Source organism: Cryptomeria japonica, chromosome 2, assembly GCF_030272615.1.
Source record: "Cryptomeria japonica chromosome 2, Sugi_1.0, whole genome shotgun sequence".
Classification (NCBI taxonomy): Eukaryota; Viridiplantae; Streptophyta; class Pinopsida; order Cupressales; family Cupressaceae; genus Cryptomeria; species Cryptomeria japonica.
In genome coordinates this window covers 53,688,470-53,710,615 of record NC_081406.1, presented here as the reverse complement: position 1 = coordinate 53,710,615, position 22,146 = coordinate 53,688,470, and the positions used below count along the sequence as shown (strand labels likewise).

At 33.7% G+C, this 22,146-nt stretch overlaps 1 protein-coding gene across 1 annotated transcript; it reads right to left on the bottom strand.

Annotated features, from left to right (window-relative positions):
• Positions 1–16,596: 16,596 nt before the first annotated feature.
• Positions 16,597–17,793, bottom strand: LOC131073700 (universal stress protein PHOS32). The gene is made up of 4 exons (XM_058010201.2): positions 17,500–17,793; positions 17,307–17,410; positions 17,091–17,209; positions 16,597–17,013 (listed from the first exon to the last, which is right to left on the bottom strand). The coding sequence occupies exons 1-4, from the start codon at positions 17,681–17,683 to the stop codon at positions 16,932–16,934; spliced, it is 489 nt and encodes a 162-aa protein (XP_057866184.2). The 5' UTR covers positions 17,684–17,793; the 3' UTR covers positions 16,597–16,931.
• Positions 17,794–22,146: the final 4,353 nt, after the last annotated feature.

Genomic DNA, 22,146 nt, shown 5'->3' with positions numbered 1-22,146 from the left:
ACCTTATTATTACGATACTAGCTAGACCTATGGTGGTTGTGTGGACATTGTTTTTGGTGCCTATAGATCATATATGAATATAGGCTAAGTATTTCGAACACTACATTTTTAGTTGGATCCCAAAAACGTTGCAAGCTTGCAACTTTTGTTCTAGATTAAATAAAAAAGTGGTTAGTTGTCTGAGGTTCAAATAGTAAGGAGATTGATGCAAGAGTGGAACTAAAAAGATACCTAGATGTAACCACAAACATATTTCAAAAAATAAAACTCATTTAGACCATCGCAAGTGATTTATTTGCACTAATTGTGCCCTGTTATCAGTGATGTTGATGAGAAAATGAGCAAAGTTGCCAGAAATTTTTAATAAGCCCTAACTCAACAAAAAATTTCTTTGGTCACATCTCTTGTGTGGAGTTTCATAGCCAAAACCTCGTTTCCGCCACAAATTCCCTTTTTCATATGGGTAAAGGTTTACTAGACTTATCGGCAAATGCTACCACTCTCACAACAACCATGCCTCTTTCATAAGTATTCTATACTTGGTCAAATATCGTGAACCCACTGATAGAAAGAGTAGCATTAATATTATTGTCATTGCTCCTCCTATCAAATAATGCTACAGGAAGACCCAGTTGTCTCTTTGAACGTAAAATTTTAGCTTGGCAATTCAGGTTTCTCAAAATAATTTGAATCTATCATTTATGTGGAATAATTGAGAAAACATCAGTGATGAAAAAACTGGCAAAAAAAATATATCAGTTGAGACAATCATATATGGAACGTGCATCTGATTCCACTAGAAATTCTGGAGGGTGCACTCTAGAGCCATGTGTTCATGTTTTGGTTGAGATTTATAAGCATCCTCTAAATTCACAGTAGAGTAGAACTAAAATGATACTTGGAAGTAGATGGATTGAAGGCCATAAAATAGTACAATATTTTTGTGTAGGAGACATATCAGAGATCCATTGATGGATGAAAAACTAGTTTTTTCCCAAGTAAAAGTGTTTTCTTGAGAATACATGGTGGAGGAGTAACAACCTTTCCAACATGAGACAACATTTTGGCATGAGTTTCTACCGCGAGACACTTCCACGATGTCGGGTTTCCCCCCATATAATAGCCCATCGACTAATGATAGTAATAATTTAAGATTAATTTAAATAGTTGAACTCAATTTACAAAGACGTGGAAACAAATGTTAATTTAAATCACAAGTTTCTTAGTGGTCTTTAAAACGATGATCAAATGGTTCATTATTGGTTTTAATAGTCTGTATTGTGTTTAGCCTCTTATGAGCATTGTAATTATAAGGTCTTTAGACATGGATAGATTCTAAAAAATACATCTTGTTTTAACAATTTTTCTAATCGAAATACTCAACCACTTGTGAAAGAAGAAAATGAAGAGGATACTGGCTAGGAGTTTGTTAATTAATAATCTAGACCTAAATGATGTGTAAAAGTTGTAGAATACAACATCACAGAACCTAGTGAATACCTGTATGCAAATAACCTGTCACAACAATGGAAGATTCACAAAACACAAAGATTGCTTTGAAAACCTAGAACAAAAGAATGCAATAATGATAATCAGATAAAAAATTAAAAAAAGGGAAAACCCTAAAAGCAATTAATAATTAATAATGAATATTAATTATTAATATTCCTAAGTTTAGCTTAAGTGAAATAGAGAAAATATGACTTAATTATTGAATTAATATGATTTAATTAATTAAGTAAACTAATAACTTTTACTCTAACACCCCCCCTTAAGATGAAGTTAGGGAGAAGCTAAAAAAAACTATGAACTAGATGATAGAAAGCTAAAAATGGGTCCCGACAACAAGGCCTGATGAGGTACCCAAGTATAATGAAATCTATGTAAAGTGGAGAAAAAGGAGAAAACCCAGTGGGAACAAAACTCCTCTCCAAGAAGAGATGAAAGCTCAAGTGAAGGACTAAGAAGCCTCCAAACAAGAATGTTTCGAAAGATAGGAACAAAAGACGAGCATGAAGAATCACTGAAGCATGAAGAAGCTGCAAACTCTATCGTAGAATGACTACTAGGATGCTGAAATAAGAACCTTCTCTGAAACAAAAGATGGTTAGGATTAAGAAGACATGAATCTACATGAGCGCCCTCAATGACACTACTCGAATCCGAATCAGATGGCAAACAGAGGAAAAACATCTGGAACCCGAAGATACAGATGGTACAAGTACCAACAGTCTGAAGAACTGATCAAATGAAAAATGGAAGGTCACCTCCAGAAAATAGGAATGCAAGAGTGCCCATATGGTAAGTATTCCATCTCATCAAAATGCATGGGTAACCAGTCGCTGCATTTGGCTAGTACATAGGAACAAATACTAAATACATAGCTCACTCCAATACGAAACCAAGGAAGCATTAGCACCAACACTGGAAAACCCCCATAATGTTGACAAGGGAGAGGTATGACAGGTACATTGAATCTGAAAGACATAATGTAGTGCATGAAGAAGAACCAAGAACATCTGACTGTACAGACATGAAAGTACAAGCAAATACAAAGGGTGTGCAAACCAAGGCAAACACACATGAGAAAGGTATGAAGGCAAACAAAGGCAATTATCAAACCTCCATGACACTTTATATCATAGGTCGAGTACAATAAGGCACAAAACTGATATGTAAGATCCCATAATACATGTGCAATACAGAGGCACATTATCTCAGTGCAATTATAAAATCACAAGTGCTTACAATAAAAGATTAGAATGTCAAAAAAAGACATAAGACTGGAAATACATGAAGAACAACAAAAAATGAGCCATCCCACGCAAACAAGAAGTTTCCACGATGTCATATGTCCAAGTAATTTACCAAAGTGTGAAAACACAAAAAACTGAATAAAATACACTTGAAGTAAAATTTGGAAAAAGTGCATGGATGGCTGTGAAGAGCTCTGAAACACCATCCCAACACCGATGAAATGGCAAAAAACAGAGAAATAGGCAAAAATTTATGAGCTTAGGACTGAAAAATAACACCTCTGATTTCAAATAGTTGTAGAATGTATCAATAGCAAAAATAGGTGATGAAACCCACAAATCTAGAAAGTAGACAAAACTAGCTTTTCAACGATATCTTGTTTGCCAAAAAATGATATCGTATGCCCAAGTTATGGCCAAAAGAAAAAAAACCCCTCTTTTAGGACACAAAGAGGGTCACAAGGGGCCATGCAAGCTATCCGTACCACTGATGTCAGCAAAATATTTTCTAAAAATGTTCCTTGTCGCCTGAAAAAAATACCTCCTGATCGAGAAAAAAAAACAATTCCTAGAAAAGAATCCACTGGAAAAAAAATTGCCTGAAAAAATATGCCTCCTTGTTGCAAAACATTGGCAGCTACTGAATGAGTGTCAAAAATTGGCGATAGCACCAGAAAATGGTGGTTGAGGCCGAAAAAACCGCGGGTGTCGGAAAAATCCGTCGGTTTTGGAAAGGTCGTCGGTGCCGGAAAAGGGCTGTCGGCCAAACGGGGGCCGCCGATATCGGGAAAGGATCGTCGGTGCCGGGAAAGGCTGCTGGAAAGGGAGGTGGTGAGGGCCTGCAAACTGTATGGACCTGCAAGGTCACGCCTTCCCCCTTTTTTTTTTGTTTTTTTGTTTTAATTTTTTTTTTTTTTACCTCGTTTGTTTTTGGAAAAACGAAAAACCAAAAAAATAAAAAAATACCCAATTTTTTTCTCAAAGTGGGTGCACAGGTGGTATGGCCTTACAGGGAAATGTTTTTGCCTTAGAGGTCAACGATGCCCAAAGTAGTTGAATTATATATCAAAATTCGTGGAATCGACCTCTAGAAGCCAACCGTGAGGTCCTTTTGCGCCCAAATTGCTCTGAAAAATAGGTGCCCCCAGGATCACAAAAAAAGCTGAATCTTCAATGACACAGTCAAGGCGGGGAGATCCAATGAAGGACAACACAACCTTGCAGCTAAACACATAAACCATGCAAAGCATACCAGTAACCGGTAACAAGATGCCAGAAACAGTAAAAAGAACAACCAATAACAAGACATAACACATAACCGGTAAACAAATTTGAATGAATCTTATTACAATCTGGAGAATTATACATGCCACATGCTAGATCGTAGTCCATGATACAAACAATGCTTACAATAGAATTACAAGATCCGTAGATCGTCCTCATATCAAATCGGCTTCCGATAACGGTCTACTGATTCTATCCTAACTTGGACCTAAGCCTTTCAGCCTCAGTCCTATCGGATCAGAATCTCATCAGTTCTACATCTTTGCACGATCTCAAAACAAAGTCTTCAATCTTCTAAATTCTTTGTTGTCTTCAAATGAATCACAAGCTTCCATTTATACCATCTGCAAATAATTACAACTCAATCAAGCCACCCCAAAGACCAATCAGTTCATGTTTACGTGCTCTAAATCATAAAATGATGCACCAACTTCTGGGAATACCAACCAGGACCCAAAGCAACACCTCCAATGATCTGCAAGTCACAAAGATCAACCGCAACCCGAAATCATCTTCGCTCAACATACATCCAAGCTAACCAGTAAGAACACATCAATCGGGACAATATCAGAATCCACATCTTACCGGAAACAAAGCCAAATGCTATGAAACTCGAACATGATAAAGACCACAAACACAAGGGAATAAACCCAAAACCACAATGCTAAACACTCAAACATGAAGAAATGCCAAGCTCTCAAGCAATGCCACTGAAAACTGCCCAACCGGTAAGAACCAGATCGATACTCTTGCATCATTCAAACCCTCACAGATTTGGCCCCGTGAATCAAAAATAGATAAACAAAAGGTCAATCTTGACTATTTTACACGTGTCAGCTTCAATGGTGAGGTCCAAATCAACCCAAATTGCACAGAAGACCTGCTATAGGTAGAATCTCCCAATCAAACAAATAGGAAAGCCTTAGGTTTGAAGCTCTGATACCATGTAAAAGTTGTAGAATACAACCTCACAAAACCCAGTGAACACCTGTATGCAAATAACCTATCACAGCAATGGAAGATTCACAAAACACAAAGATTGCTTAGAAAACCTAGAGCAAAAGAATGCAATAATGATAATCAGATAATAAATTACAAAAGGGATCAATCCTTATAAAAGGAGATCAAACTTAAAAAGGGAAAACCCTAAAAGCAATTAATAATTAATAATAAATATTAATTATTAATATTCCTAAATTTAGCTTCCTAAATTTAGCTTAAGTGAAATAGAGAAAATGTGACTTAGTTATTAAATCAATATAATCTAATTAATTAAGTAAACTAATACCTTTTACTCTAACATGATGTTTGGGAAAAGTCGTATGATTGTGGTCAACCTCCCATTAGTGGTTTAACTCTTTCCACATGGGGGTTTTATCCTTTGTCTATTATCTTTTCAGATTTATTGATTAAGGTTATTTCTTGTATTTGCTTGAGAGTGTGATTTGTTCAACAAACCCTTTTTGGGGGATATGAGTAATATTAATTATTGTATAAAATAATATAAGATATTTATTTATCAAAAAATATAAATTTAGAAAAAATGGGAAAGAATGATATTATTATTTGAAAACAAATGATGAATAAAATTTAATGTTTAGTTAATAGGAATAGAAAATGGGTACTCTTAATGTACAAATTATTTGGAAGTATTGGAAAGCCTATAACACAATGTGAATCGATTCTATGGTTTTAGATCAATTCCATATTTCATGGATTTAATCTAGCACACCAAGCACTTTTACTACCTAGTTTTATACGATTTCAACTAGCTTTTAATGATTTTAAAGCAATAGTACTATTTAAAGTATTGTATAGAAGCTATGATCATAGTCCAAGGACCAAGTTATTCTAGGTTAACCTCCTTGAATGGATGAATTTAATATGATTGTACCAAATGTGAATAGACAAGGAAAAGGCATTCTTGAATGATCTAGATGTTTGTTGTAATGCAAGTGTTGTTCCTATTGTTGGTTCTAATTTTTATTTGATTGAATAGAGTGGTAGGCTTCGTGAGCCACCAACGCACATTTTGTTGTTTCTCTATTTGGAAAAAATCCCCCTTGTTCATTTGAGATGATTTTGGGAATGAGGGGCTAAAGCTTAAGATATATTCATAAAGAAATTTGCCTAAAATCATAGGAGTTTGGGCTTTTCATCTTATGAATGATTACAATATGTGTTACTTTGAATTGCTTGAGGATAGTACCTAATTTTCTAAATTCCTCTAATGCTTGAAGAAGATCCAAAGAGATGAAATCCCAATATATCTTAAAAAAAATAGTGTAGTGAAACTGTTAGGTCCTAGGGCTTTATGTGGACGAAGAAAAAACACAACATTTTTCATTTCCTCCATGGTAAATAGCTTCATTAGAGAGATATTATCTTCTTGTGAAATCAGATTTGGGATGCAGTCTAGAATGCTTTGCCCTTGTGAATTTGAGGAGGAATGTTGGGTGCTATTTTGCTTGTTCAATAGCTTTGAGAAGAATTTGATTGACTCAAATTCTATTCCTTGTGCATTTGTGATAACTTGACCAAATTTTGCATCCTTTTATAGAAAAATAGATTTTCTTTGTTGTTCAATCTTTGTAGATGCAATGGAATAATTTGGTAATTTTATCACCATTTTTGAGCTATAGCTCCTTGTATTTTTGTCTCCAATATATTTCTTCCATAGAGAGTAATTTTGCCCATTCCTTTTGTAGTGAATTATGTTGTTCAAAAGTTGCTATACCCAACCCATTGGAAATAATCTATTGGTTTACTTCTTCCAAAGCTTTATGTACTATTTCCTTTTCTTTAAAAATGTTTTTAAAAACTTGGGTATTCCAAATTCTTTTTTTTTTTGGCAAAAGATGGAGTTTATTGTAAAATTGGAATATTTTGGAGCCCTGAATGAAAGGTTTTGATACCAACCATGATTGAAGAAGAAGGATAAATTGATCATTTCTAAACCAAATAGCCTCAAATTTGAATGAAGGGCTATTCTATTGTTTACTATCCCTATCCATGAGGGAGAGGATTATAGCATAGTGGTACAATCATGGGAATGGAAGAATTTCTAAGGCTAAATCCATACTGTCAAGAAACCAATTTGATGTTAGAAACAATTTGTCGAGCCTTTTTTCTATTTGGAGGAAGTTCTTTGTGTGATTGGTCCAAGTATATTACCATTTGAAGGGGCTAGGTCTACCAAAGCGTTGTCATTGATGAAAGAGGTAAAGTCTAACATTGATTTTTGTGGCGAGATTATACCTCCTTTCTTGTCTTCTAATGAATTTAAAACATTAAAAATCCCTGCTAATGTTATCTTATCTTCCTCTAATTTAAATAGGACATGATCTGATAGATCCTCCATAGATGTTGCTTGTCAACTATTGATCTAGGGTCATAAATGTTGAAGATCCATAATGTAAAGTTGAAATGTAGAACCTTAGCTAAAATCTAGTTTTTTAATTGATAAAATATTCTATTCTTATCTAGTTAGGGTTCCACAAAATTGTGAGCCCATTGAAAGCACCCTGCATTGGTGAAAATAAGTATGTCCATCTTGTCCACATATTGAAAACTGATAGGTTCATATCAACAAATAGTTTAGTTTCCAAAATAAATATTAAATCTGCCCCACATGCATCAATTTGATTCTCGATAAGGTTTCTCTTGTTATAGGCATTAATGCCCCTAAGATTCCATGATAGAACTTTCATATTTAATGAGAAGAGAAACAAGCTTTTCTCAAACTGAGAGATTTCCTTTGAGATGTGAGAATAACTTTGTCCAAGGTAGTTTGGATGCTAGCCACAACTTCTTCTTTTATCTTTACTATTGAAGACTTCCGACCTCTTTTGTTAGGAGTTTTGTATGTAGTAGATTTAATTTTGGGAGTTTGGGAGATGGATAGAGTTTGGAAAAAGTCAAATTGGGTGCTCCCTTTAATGTATTCTCTAAACTCCATTTTTCTTTCTCTTAGTCACTATCATCCATGGCTACCTCATCTTTAATTTTATCTATTGTTTGCATACTTGTATGGATGGCTATATATTTTGCAAGATCCTCTAGAATCCCATCGTTATGAAATTCATTGAAATTTAGTTCTTTCAAGGGAGATTCATACTTTGATTTCATTTCTTTGTTTGGTTTATTAACATGAAGACCTAAAGATTCATTAAAAGGTAAATCCATCATATTTGCCAAGAACTCTTGGGTATGTGCAGGATCATGGTGTGCCAAAACAGGCCCTTAAGTGGGAATGAAATTTCAAAAAATCAGAGTTATGCAACTTGACATGAAAAATTGAATAAGTTATGAACATTATTTTTAAAATATGTAAGAAGAGAATCTATAGAAAATTGAATTAGTTTCTAAGCTACTAGTTGTTTTTTGAAAAAAAAAATCCTATTTGATGAAAATTTCAAATTTCAATGTAGTGGTACAAAAATTTCAGGAAAAAGATAAGAAGTAAGTGTATGTCTGACCACCCTAATCACAATCAAATCATAATTTTTTTTATAAGATTTATAATATAAGTATAAGACTCATGTCCGGATGTGACACATATTTTTTTATAATTTTTTATAAAGTAAATAATTATTTATGATTTTTTTACTACAACTTTTCAGAAATTCAGAAACTCCTACGTCTGACCACCTTTACTTGGTCAAAACCTTATGAAATTCAATTTTTAAAATTTTTTCCCTATATTAGATGAAGCATAGGATGTGACATATGTTTCAGATTCAAAAAATGTTATGCGGTTTGAAAGTTATGAGTATTTTTCAATCAGTCTATCAATCAAGACTTTTGTCAGAATTCAATTAGAAAATAAATAATAATTATTTATTAAAGCCGAAATAAGACAAGCCTTATATTGTTGGAAAGCTAAGAATGTCCTTAAAAAACCCTTTTCATTTTATCAATTTTGGCTAAAAAAAAGTCATTAGCCACCAGTGTAAAGTCTGGAAAATCAAGGAATACTAAAAAATACGTTTTTTTCAATTGACTTTCTAGGCTTGTCACTTCCAAGACAAATCCCAAAGCAAACCCGAACCAAAATGTGGAGGGAAAAATTTATGTTTTAAAATTGGATATCCGATTTTTGAAAAAATAAAAAAAAATATTTTAATAAATTGGGCATAACTTTTGCGTTTTATATCAAAATTTTGATTTTTTACAGGTGTTGGAAAGGTAATTAGGAGCTCTATGATATGGAATAGGTATATTTTCAATTATTTGTTTTAAAAAATACTTATAATTCATTTAAATTCATCCTTGATTTTTAAAACATAAAAAACTCATCACTTTTTCATATGATTTCCCTATTGCATGAATTTTTGTAACAATCATCTCAAAATACACTAAATAAGTAATTAATTAATAATAGAAAATTTATGAATTTTATTGAGTTTGATAAATTTTGATAAACCATGTTATCTATGTTTGTTCATTTCTCCACCTATTTGTTTCTTCCTCCCTCTCTTTTGTCCATATGTATACATCTCTCTCTACACCTATATCTCTAACTATCAATGAATACCTCATTAAATCTCTCAGACTCTAAAAGGTTCTTATATTTCTACCTCTTCATAATTTCCTCCTCTATGTCACTCTCTCTTCCCTAAGATCTAGACTAGTCTCTCTGCATTTCCTTCTCATCTCTAGCAACAAAATTCAGAGGGGACAAGGAGAGGCGTAGGGAAGTATCAAAAAAGGAGAGGGGGAGAGATGTGAGAAGGAGAGATTAATTGGGGGGAAGAGAGAGTGTGAGAGAGAGAGCTATAGGTAATTAGGTGGAAGGCGAAGAGAGAGAGGGAGGGGGTGATTGGGGTGAAGAGAGAATGAGAGGGAGAGTTTGAGATTATTAGGGGGTAGGAGGAGAGGGGGAGAACAAAGAGAGAAGAGAGACGGGGACAGAGGTGAAGAGAGACATAGAGAGTAATTAGGGGGTGGGTAGAGGGGGAGAGGGAAGTATCTATAAACCCAAAGGAGGAGAGAGGTGATCGAGGGTAATTGACGAAAAGAAATAATGTGAGAGAGAATATGGTGTCCTAAAGGGTCATATGGTGTCTCATTAACCTTTAGGACAACATATGACACCTTAGGACACCATATGATGTTGTTATAAGTCTTATGGTGTTCTAAGGGGTCATATGGTGTCTATGAGCCTTTAGGACACCATATGGTGTCATTAGGAGTTTATGGAGTGTTGTGGGGTCATATGGTATCCTATGACCCCTTAGGACACCATATGACCCCTTAGGTATTTTTAGGGGTCATATTGTGTCCGAACAGGTCATATGGTGTCGTTGGGGGTTGTATGGTGTGCTAAGGGGTCATATTGTGTCCTAAGGGGTCAAAAGACATCGTATGACCCCTTAGACACCATATGATCCATTAGGTTTTGTTAGGGCTCATACTATGTCCTAGGAGGTCATATGGTGTCCCATGACCCTTTAGGACACCATATGACCGCTTAGGACATCATATGGTGTCGTTATGGATCTTATGGTGTCCTAAGGGGTCATGTGGTGTTCTATAACCCCTTAGGACACCATATGACCCCTTAGGACATTATATGACCCCTTAAGATACCATACGATACCTTGGGACACCATATGATGTCACAAGGAGTCGTACGGTGTCCTAAGAGGTCATATGGTGTCCTATGAACCTTCAGGATACCATATGACCCATTAGGCATCATCAGAGGTCTTATTGTGTCCTAATGGGTCATATGGTGTTGTATGACCCCTTAGGACACCATATGCTTGGGAGACTATATGGTGCAATGGGTCGTATGGTGTCCTATGACACCTTAGGACACCATATGACCCCTTAGGATACCATTTGGTGTTTTCATGTGTCGTATGGTGTCCTATGACCCCTTAGGTGTCATTAGGGTTTATTTTATGTCCTAAGGGGTCGTATTGTGTCCTAAGGGGTCATACGGTGTCCTATGACCCCTTAGGGCACTATATGACATCGTTAGGGGTCATATTATGTCCTAAGGGGTCATATTGTGTCTTATGACCCCTTAGGACACCACATGGTGTTGTTATGGGTCATATGGTGTTCTAAGGGGTCATATGGTGTTCTATGACCCCTTAGGACACCATTTTTATGTTGTTATGGGTCGTATGGTCTCCTAAGGGGTCATATGGTGTCCTATGACCCCTTAGGACACCATATAGTTTCATTATGCATCATATGGTTTCCTAAGGGGTCATATGGTATTCTATGACCCCTTAGGACACCATATGGTGTCATTAAGGGTCGTATGGTGTGCTAAGGGGTCATATGGTGTCCTATGATCCTTTATAACACCATATGACCCCTTGGGTATTGTTAGGCATAATTTTGTGTCGTTAGGGGTCATATGATGTCCTATGACCCCTTAGGATATAGTATGACCCCTTAGGTGTTGTTAGGGGTCATATAGTGTCCTACGACACCTTAGGACACCATATGGTGTCGTTTGGGATTGTATGGTGTGTTAAGGGGTCATATAGTGTCCTAAAGATTCCTAGGACATCATATAACCTCTCAGGACACCATATGACGCCTTAGATATCGTTAGGGGTCATATTGTGTCCTAAGGGGTCATATGGTGTCTCATGACACCATATGACCCCTTAGGATACCATATCATGTCGTTATGGGTCTTCTTGTGTTCTAAGGGGTCATATGGTGTTCTAAGGGGTCACATGGTTTTATATGACCCCTTAGGATACCATATAACGCCTTAGGACACCATATGGTGTCGTAAAGGGCTGCACGGTGTTCTAAGGGGTCATATGGTGTTCTAAGGGGTCATATGGTGTTCTATGGGGTCATATGGTTTTGTATGACCCCTTAGGACATTATATAACGTCGTTAGGGGTCATATTATGTCCTAAGGGGTCATAGTATGTCTTATGACCCCTTAGGACACCACATGGTGTCGTTATGGGTCGTATGGTGTTCTAAGGGGTCATATGGTGTTCTATGACCCTCTAAGACATCATATTATCTTGTTATGGGTCATATGGTCTCCTAAGGGGTCATATAGTGTCCTATGACCCCTTAGGACACCATATGACCCCGTAGGAGACCATATGGTGTCATTATGTGTTGTATGGTATCCTAAGGGGTCATATAGTGTTATATGACCCCTTAGGACACCATATGATCCCTTAGGACACCATATGGTGTCGTTAGAGGTCGTATGGAGTGCTAAGGGGTCATATGGTGTCCTATGACCCCTAAGCACACAATATGACCTCTTAGTACATCATACAGTGTCCTTAGGGGTCATATGGTGTCCTATGACCCCTTAGGTGTTGTTAGGGGTCATATTATGTCCTAATGGGTTATATGGTGTCCTACAACCCCTTAGGACACCATATGAACCCTTAGGTATATTTAAGGGTCATATTATGTCCTAAGGAGTCATATGGTGTCTCATGACACCATATGACCCCTTAGGACACCATATCATGTGGTTATGGGTCTTCTTGTGTTCTAAGGGGTCATATGGTGTTATATGACCACTTAGGACACCATATGGTGTCGTAAATGGTGGTATGATGTCGTATGGTGTCCTAAGAGGTCATATGGTGTCCTATGACCCATTGGGACACTATATGACATCGTTAGGGGTCATATTATGTCCTAAGGGGTAATATTGTGTCTTATGACCCCTTAAGACACTAGATGGTGTCGTTATGGGTCGTATGGTATTCTAAGGGGTCATATGGTGTTCTATGACCCTCTAGGACACCATATTATGTTGTTATGGGTCATATAGTGTCCTATGACCCCTTAGGACACAATATAGTATCAATATGCATTGTATGGTGTCCTAAGGGGTCATATGGTGTTATATGACCCCTTAGGACACCATATGGTGTCATTAGGGGTCATATGGCATTCTTTGACCCCTTAAGATACCATATGACCCCTTGGGACACTATATGGTGCTATGGGTCGTATGGTGTCCTAAGGGTTCATATGGTGTCCTATGACCCCTTAGGACACCATATGACCCTTTAGGATGCCACATTGTGTCATTAGGGGTTGTATGGTGTCCTAAGGGGTCATTTGGTGTCTTATGACCCCTTAAGATACCATATGGTGTCATTAGGGGTCTTATTGTGTCTTAAGGGGTCATATGGTGTTTTATGACCCCATATGACACCATATGACCCCTTAGGAGACCATATGGTGTCGTTAGGGGTCATATTATGTCCTAAGGGTTCATATGATGTTCTATGACCCCTTAGGACACAATATAACCCCTTAGGAGACCATATATACTAATTTTCAAATAAGGAGAGATATAAGGGTGAAGAGAGATGAAGAACTAAATAAAGGGAAAAGAACTAAAGGACAAGGACATAAATAGAGATATAGATATTAAAGAGTATGAAGTGAGAGGGAGAAAAACTAAAGGACAAGGATGGATAGAAAGAGGTAGAAATATCTAGATATTGAAAAGGAGAGAGGAAGATAGAGATAAAAAATGAAGATAAAGGGAGAGTGAGGTGAATAGATATAGAGAAAGAGAGAGGTAAAGACAAAGATAAATATATGAAGAGATGGAGAAAAATGGATAGAGAGGGGTAAAGAGAGAGATAAAAAAGGAAGAGATAGAGAGATATAAAGGAAGAGAAATATTGATAGATAGAGATATATAGATAGTGAAAGAGAGTGAGAAAGACAGATAGATATTATAGATAGGGATAGATCGAGAGGGAGAGAGAAAAAGAGGAAGATATAGAGATATATAAAGGCACCATAGAGAAGGATGTGGGGAGAGAGAAAAAGATATATAAAGATGGAGTAAATAAAGAGATAAAAGTAGAGAAAGGGAAAGATACTTCAAGAGGGCAATATAGGAAGAGATAGAGAAGTAGATTAATCATGTATAGAGGAATATATATAAAGATAGAGGAACATATAAAAAGAGAGATTGATAGGGAAAGAGATGGATATGTGAAGATGGAGATAGAGATATATATGGATAGAACATGATAGAGAGAGTAAGACAAATGGAGGGAGAGCTGGATTGAATAAGTGAGATTTAGAGATAATGAGATATAAATATACATGAAGATAGATCTAAAGGGATATAGAGAGAGAGGGGACAAGATAGGGAGAGAAAGGGGGTGATAGAGACAAGTAATATATAAGTATAGGTAGGATAAGGTAAAGGAGGGAGATAAATAGAGAGAAGAGAGATTATTAGAGAGAAATATAGAAATAAGGAGTGACAATGATGGAGTGGGAGAGGGAGAGATATGAATAGAAAGATGGAGATATATGCAGAGATGCATGTAACTTGGGAATTTATTTATCTACATGGAATGAGAAAATAAGTGACATAAATAGTGAAGAAAGAGATATATAAAATATATTATATAAGTATAGATAGACAAGTGATAGATAAAGGAGGTGATAGGAAAAAAAAATCAGACTTTGTATGCAAAATTTGTGAGTATTTAAAGTTTTAAAATTGAAGGACTAAATTCAAATGATTATAATTAATTTTTGGTCTATAATATCATCAAAATACCTCATCCATTTGATAGGTCTATGAATCACGTTTCCAACACCTGTAAAAAATCAAAATTTCGATAAGAAACACAAAAGTTATGCCCATTTTACTAAACTATATTTTTTATGTTGAGAAAATCGGATATCTGATTTGAAAAGTATGATATCACAATAGTGACATCACAATGGTGACATCACAAATCGGATATCCGATTTGGTTTGGTATTACCAAACCAAATTCAAATTCCGCCTGACCCAAACAAAAAGTCAATGCGGATTTTGGCGTGTTTGGGAAGGTTGAAAACACATTTTTTTTCCATTGCCACTTTTTGGCCCCCCATGATCTTGCACATACCCTCTTCAGAGTTTGCAATAACCAAGGATGAGGTGGGTTTATGATTTATCCTCAAATTAAGCCGATTGTCTTGAGTAGAGATCTGGTGGCTTTCTTTTTGAATTGGCAAATTGACATCAGATTGTGGAGTCTAGGAAAGAAGTTCCTCTACTTCCCACAATATATGACCATGTGGTTGTATGAACTCATTAGGACTCATATGAGTTTCAAGATTTTTTTGATTTTTAGCCCAATGATGGTATAGGTTTATTTCCTTATTTATTTATTTTCCTTTTAGAACTATTAGGTTTTGTATTTGATTGTCTACAAGAGAATTTGTTGTGACATTTTGGGTTTGGTGCTTGATAGTTGCAAGAGGTGTTTTTACATTTTGATTCAATGGTTCCTTGTCTGAATAAGGAAAGATCCTTATATCTTGAAGAACCCTAGGGTCCTTTTCATTGTTGGCTATGTCCATTAAATCTTCATGTGGTAGGCAATCGTTTTGTATTTGATGTCTTCCGATCTATTATTCAAGATTTTAGGGAATCAAATTTGATCTATTGACATTCTATTTTTAGGTTTTTCCCTTTCGGCATGTATTATGTCAAAGATTTGAGAAATCTTTTAAAACCATCTTGTAGGAGCTCTTGACTCTTGTGGGAATCTTCTCTACCATGCCCCTCATAGTTGTAGGTTTAATATACCAAATCTAGGCTTTCCATAAATATTATCTGATTCTAGATACCCATTTTAGATTGAATAGTTAAGTACCGAATCTAGGAAAGTTTTTGGGTATCTAGAAGAACACATAGGTGGACAAGATAGTTGAATAGTTGTTGAATCTGGGAAATGTTTCTAGGTTTCAAATAATGATAGCTGGTTATTGAATATGGGAAAGGTTTTTGGGTGTCAAATAATGATAATTGAGAATAATAAATTAAATATCAATAGTACTTATTTGTTTTAATGAAAAAGGTATTTAATTTTTTTAAATTTATAATTTTGGTGAAGGTTTTAAAATATGTTTTATTTATAGTTGAAAGATGCCTTTTATCAGTGAAATACTTTAGATTTTATGTTATGTAAATGTGTATTGTTTAGTGTTGAATTTGTTGATTTGGATTATATACATAAGATCATGGACATGTCTTCTAAGTTTAAACATAACCTTAGCTCCTACTCTTCTATTCACTTGGTTATCTTTCAGCTGCTCCTCTCTTCTCTAACATCTAATGACTAGCAATACTTAAAAATAATTTAGAAATGTTGTGTCCAAAGAAATCATATATTTTTAAATTGATATATAAAAATATATCTAAAAATTCATTGACAATAGACAAAAAAAAATCTAAAAATTATCCATACAAATTCATTATTCTTTTTAATACCCCAAACATATACATCTAACTCACAAAATATAAGGTTCAAATCTTTAATTACCAACTTCAAATCTTTAACTATGAATTCATCCTTTAATGTTCTAAATAGGAGAAGATGCTTGAAAAATTAGAAATGCCCCAAACATATACATCTAATTCACATAATATAAGGTTAAGAAATTAATCGTGCAGAACATATATACTGAATCAATTCAAGAAAGGAAAATAAAGAAGATCAACTTTTAAATTTTAGAAAACATATGGGTCAATCTTGCTGTGGCACAAATGATATGAGATGGACAAACCATTAGAAATTTAGATGACTATATTTGAGCACTTGTAAAGATAAGTGTAATGAATACTTACATAAAATCAATGTATCCCAATATTTACATTATTTTTGAAGTGTTTTCCAATGAATATTGCTGCTCTGCCTCTTCATAAATTTCCCTCCTCAGTCAACAATAGCAGATATGCCATAACTTGGAAGTTTTCTTTAAATAAAATTACTTGTGACACAGTGGAGTAGGAAAAATGCATTCCCTTCATATTTACCCAAACAAAATTGAAAAAGCAAAACACACAAAATATATTTGTGTCCAACCCCAATGCAACCTGTCTCTGGATTAAAAAAGCTCCTTCTCATTTCTTGGGATGCTTCACAATCAAAACAGGGCATTTTCCAATGTGAGCACAGTAATCGCTGACACTCCCCAAAAATGCCCTGCAAACATGCAAAACAACTATCAAAACTCCATAAATTGAAAGGCAACAAATACATAAATTATAATAATCTCAGACCTCTTTAAGGCACCATAACCATGGCTACCAATCACCACCAAGTCTGCTCCAACTTTCTCAGCTTCCTCGCATATAACATCCCTCGCATCCCCCACACCCACTCTACTTTCCACACACACTTGGTAAACCCAAAAACAAGAAAGTTAAAATTTCAAATAGAAAATCAGATCTGTTTGGTTCCAATATAATTAATAGATTGGAATCTATATGTCCTACATTTTTTCCAGTACAAATACGTTTGGCCTTCTCCAATACGTTTTCAGTGATATTTTTCTGGTACTTCTCCATGGACTGCATTATATCATATGTGAATATGTAACCTGACAACAATATCATTTAACATCCTGTTCAGAACAATTGAATAAGCAGAGAGAAAGATGTTGAAGCAGGGTGTAAAAGTAAGTAGGACCTGTGCCATCCGTAGCAGTGTAAACCCTAGGAAGAGGTTGAGCATGGAGAAGAATAAGGGTGTCCTTTGTCTGCACAAAGAGAAAATCGAGGGCCCAAGAGAGTGCATACATGCTTTCCTCGCTCTCATCAACGGCCACCATGATTTTTCTCTGTTTACTGCCATCCATAACTTCTTCTGCCATTTTTTCCACTTGATCAAATAGTTGGATATCTCTTGTTTTTCAACTGCTGAATATAGTGTGATACGAAGAGGATTTTATACAACAAAGTTATGCCCTGGAATTAGAATCCAGGTCAGCCCACTGAGTTGGGTGAAGTTTTAAGGAAAGCCCACAGAAATATAAAAACCATTTTTTCTTCAAACAACAATGGCGGTCGAATTCACATGATTCGTGTGGGGCCTCTCGCCTCCCCATTGTTCATTACGGGAGATGAGCATTTTCTGTAGAAATTGTAATGTATCTGAACTTTGAAAATGTCAAAAGGAAAGATAAGAGAAGAAAAAAGAAAACATCCTCCACGTTTCTCATAACCATCATCTTAGCATGATTCATTGAACATCATCTTCGCATGATTCATTAAACATATGAGTGTGATCGAGATTTTCAATATTTGTTAAAAGTAGGATTGTGATTCAGTCTCTTGAAAGGGAAAGAGTAAATGTGCTAATCTAGGATTAATTTAAATGGTTGGGTTGAGTAAATAGATGTGAGTAAAATTATATATTCCAATTATATATAAAGGAATATATATTTATGTGTAAGAAATATGGTGAAGAATTAAATTTAATATTGTATAAAAAATTAATTTTTAGAAATAGAAAAATAATTATTCTTATTGGAAAATTAGTAAGTCTATAATATAATGCAGGTCAATTTTGTGGCTTTGAATCATTTGACATCGCGTGGATCTAATTTGGCACATTATGCACTTATGTTATCTGGTTCATCATGATCTCAACATAAGTACTAGTAGTATTTGAAAATATCTTAGGGAAATCATTGAATTGCAAAGGCCAAGTTGTCCTAGATTGATCCCCTTGATTTGGCCAACTTTATGATTGTGAAAATTCTTAAAAAAACAACATATAGGTGATCTCAATGTTGATTCTCATCCCAATGTTTGTTCATCTTAGTGCTTCAATCAAAGTGTTCTAAGGTACTCCTTGTAAAATGTGAATGGTTATCCAATGATTGTTTGATGTCTTTAAATGCTCAAATAAATTTCTTTAATTACCAGGATAACAAATCATCATAAGGTGAATCCACAATTCTGAGCCCTCCTTTTGAGATGTCATTCAAAGGTTTAAAATGTAAAAAATCTTTGAATGAAGGTAATTTCCAAAAAGGAAAAATAGGGACCTTCAAATGAAGGTCTCTTTTTTTTCTAGTTTTGGATCAAAAGTTCTTTTATGGATTGTAATAAAGGGATTGCAAAATCTTCTCTTGTAGCTATTTTTTCTCGACATTTTTCTCTCTCTTATTCTTCAAGAACTTTACCTCAAAGTTTTTTTGTCTAGCCTCTTTCCTCTTCTTGGATCTAGCATTTTGGCTAAGACATATTCCCCATAAAGGGTCTAGTGAAGTGAGGAGGGCTTATACTCTAATCATTTGAGCTTTAGGTAGACCCAAGACCTTTGACTTGATAGGGTAGTTTTGAATTATAGACCAAAAGATATAGGTATATTGAGGTGGTTATGATATGCTGGTATAACAAGGGACTCTTCTAAGAGTAAGGTTAAAAATTAATAGTTTATAGGGTTAGTGCAGGATCAAGGGGTGGGCAAAAAGTGGCAATGTGAAAAAAAAGCCTTCCTCACTTGCCTAAAAACGTGAAAATCCGTGTTGACTTTTTGCTTGGCTTGGGTGTCAGTACACCTTGGCCTGGTAATTACCTATGCAAATCGGATATCCCATAAAATTGAATATCCGATATTATCGAAAATCCGATTTTTATTTGTAATTTTAATTTAAAAAATATATTATATGTTACCTATTATTATAATATATAATATATTATTATATTATACAATATATATAATGTAATAATATATTATATAACATATTATTACATTATATATATTATATAATATATTATTAAATTATATTATATTATAATATAATAATATATTATAGTATATAATATAAATATAATATAATATAATATTATATATTATATATATAATATAATAGAAAATATATAATATAATAGAATACGTATTATATAATATAATAATATATAATACAATATATTATTATATTATATATATATATATTATATAATATGTATTATATTAATATTATATTGTATTATATATTATATAATATAATATTATATTGTATTATATATTATAAAATATAATATAATATTGTATTATATATTATATAATATAATATATAATACAATATAATATTATAGTTATATAATATATAATACAATATAATATAATACAATATAATATTATATAGAATATAAGATTATATATAATATAATATTGTATTATATTATATATTATAATATATATAATATAATACAATACGTATTATATAATATAATAATATTTATATTATTTATAAATATAATAATATATTATATAATACAATATTATATAATAATATAATATAATATAATATAATATAATATAAATATAATATAATATAATATAATATAATATATTATATAATATAATATAAATAATATTATATATAATATTGTATAATATAATAATATATTATATAATATTGTATTATATTATATTATAATATAATATAATATAATATTATATTATATATTGTATTATATTATATATTATAAATATATATAATATAATACAATACATATTATATAATATATTATTATATTTTATACTATAATATAATATTATATAATACAATATTATATTATATTATATTATATTATACTATAATATAATATAATATTATATAATACAATATTATATTATATTATTATTATATATAATATAATATAATATATATAATATTATATTATAATATAATATAATATAATATAATATAATATTATATTATATTATATTATATTATATATAATATTATATTATATTATATTGATATATAATATAATATTATATTATAATAATATATTATATAATATATTATTATATTATAATAATATATTATATAATATATTATTATATTATATATGTTATTTAAAAATGACTTTCTGAGACTTTTATATTTCGATAGTGACAGTCCCGTGAGTCATTTTTAACTCATGGGCCGCGCGATTTCATCAAAATCCGATATCCGCTCCATCCGATATCCGGTCTTTTGACAAAAAATTGCTAAAAAATAGATTTAGAGGTAAGAATTTTATTGTTTTGAATCATTTTCATTCATTTTTTGTATTTTTTGTTAATGTTTATTTGATTTTTCATTGAAGATATGGCCTTTTTCATGAAAACTAGGTTTTTTTAAATCAAATACCTAATTGTTTAAATTTGTTAACTAAATTTAATTGTTTACATTCAATTAGGTTAAAAATGGGGCATAACAATGAAAACACTAACCAATCACAACTGCAACAACCAAACCCTCATTTGCCAAACCCCCCCTCAATTCAAGATTTGATTGCACAAAATTTGAATGAATTGAGGGGGATTGCAGAAGTATATTGTAGGATCCCTTGTCTAAACCCATTGTTTGATCCTCTCACGTCGATCATAAAAAGTATGGAAACCATGAGTGAGGAGCATGATGCTGCCCTTTTGTGGCGAGATTCTATGAAGGAAAAATATGCAGATGGCTTGTCATATAAGGATATCAAGGATCTTGAGATATCCAAAGCTGAGATCGCCTCATTGTTTGTTAATCCCCGTACTGGTCAGTCCGTAGATCCCCAAAAAACAAAACTTTCTATCAAATGGTGCACAAATGATGGGATTGTGAAAAACTTTTGGGATCATTGGTGGATGGTTTTTGACAAACCACCCAACAACAATCTTGATATCCCCTTTTATTTCATAAAAAAATTGTATGCTGAGTTTGTTTTACACAAACATGTGAACTACTTTGACATCCAACCTTTCCAGGGTGTAGGTTTAGGTATGCCCCAAAATAGACCCGGGGCAGTCAAAGTAGTCCAGGGCCCATATGTCCCCCCTCCTCTTGTTGATCCCCCACCTACAGTTCAGCATCCTGATATCATTTGTGAGGCGGCTTCACGAACCATATCGACTATTCACTCTTTGAGTAGCCTTTTGGTTTCTCAGGCTGTGTCAGTAGCTCAACCTACTCTTGATGGTAGCGATGCATCCGGTGCTGGTGACATGTCATCCTTGGCTACACACATATGTGTGCCCCATAGTTGTGTCATGTGTGGGCACGTATGCTTGGGTCCAGTTGGACGGCCCGTTGATCCTCTTGTGGACAGTGCATATTATGAGGTGCATGAGATGCATGATGCACTAGATGTTATTACACAGACTGGAGGATACCCTAGGGAGTCCTCACATGCTAGAGGCGAGGAGGCACCGTCATCATACATTGATGATGTATTGGTAAGATTTGTGTTTTCATAGTTCATGTTATATTTTAATTAAATATTTATAAATTAGATAATATTAAGTACTAATTTTTATTTACATGGTCTATTTAATAGTTGATGA

Bases quoted from the DNA above. Each gene is read 5' to 3' on its own strand.
- LOC131073700 (XM_058010201.2), bottom strand. From the start codon at position 17,683: ATGGCAGAAGAAGTTATGGATGGCAGTAAACAGAGAAAAATCATGGTG. The intron at 17,411-17,499 runs GTCCTACTTACT...TATTGTTGTCAG, and splicing joins CACTGCTACGGATGGCACAG to GTTACATATTCACATATGAT. The intron at 17,210-17,306 runs GTAGGACATATA...TGGGTTTACCAA, and splicing joins GTATTTGTACTGGAAAAAAT to GTGTGTGTGGAAAGTAGAGT.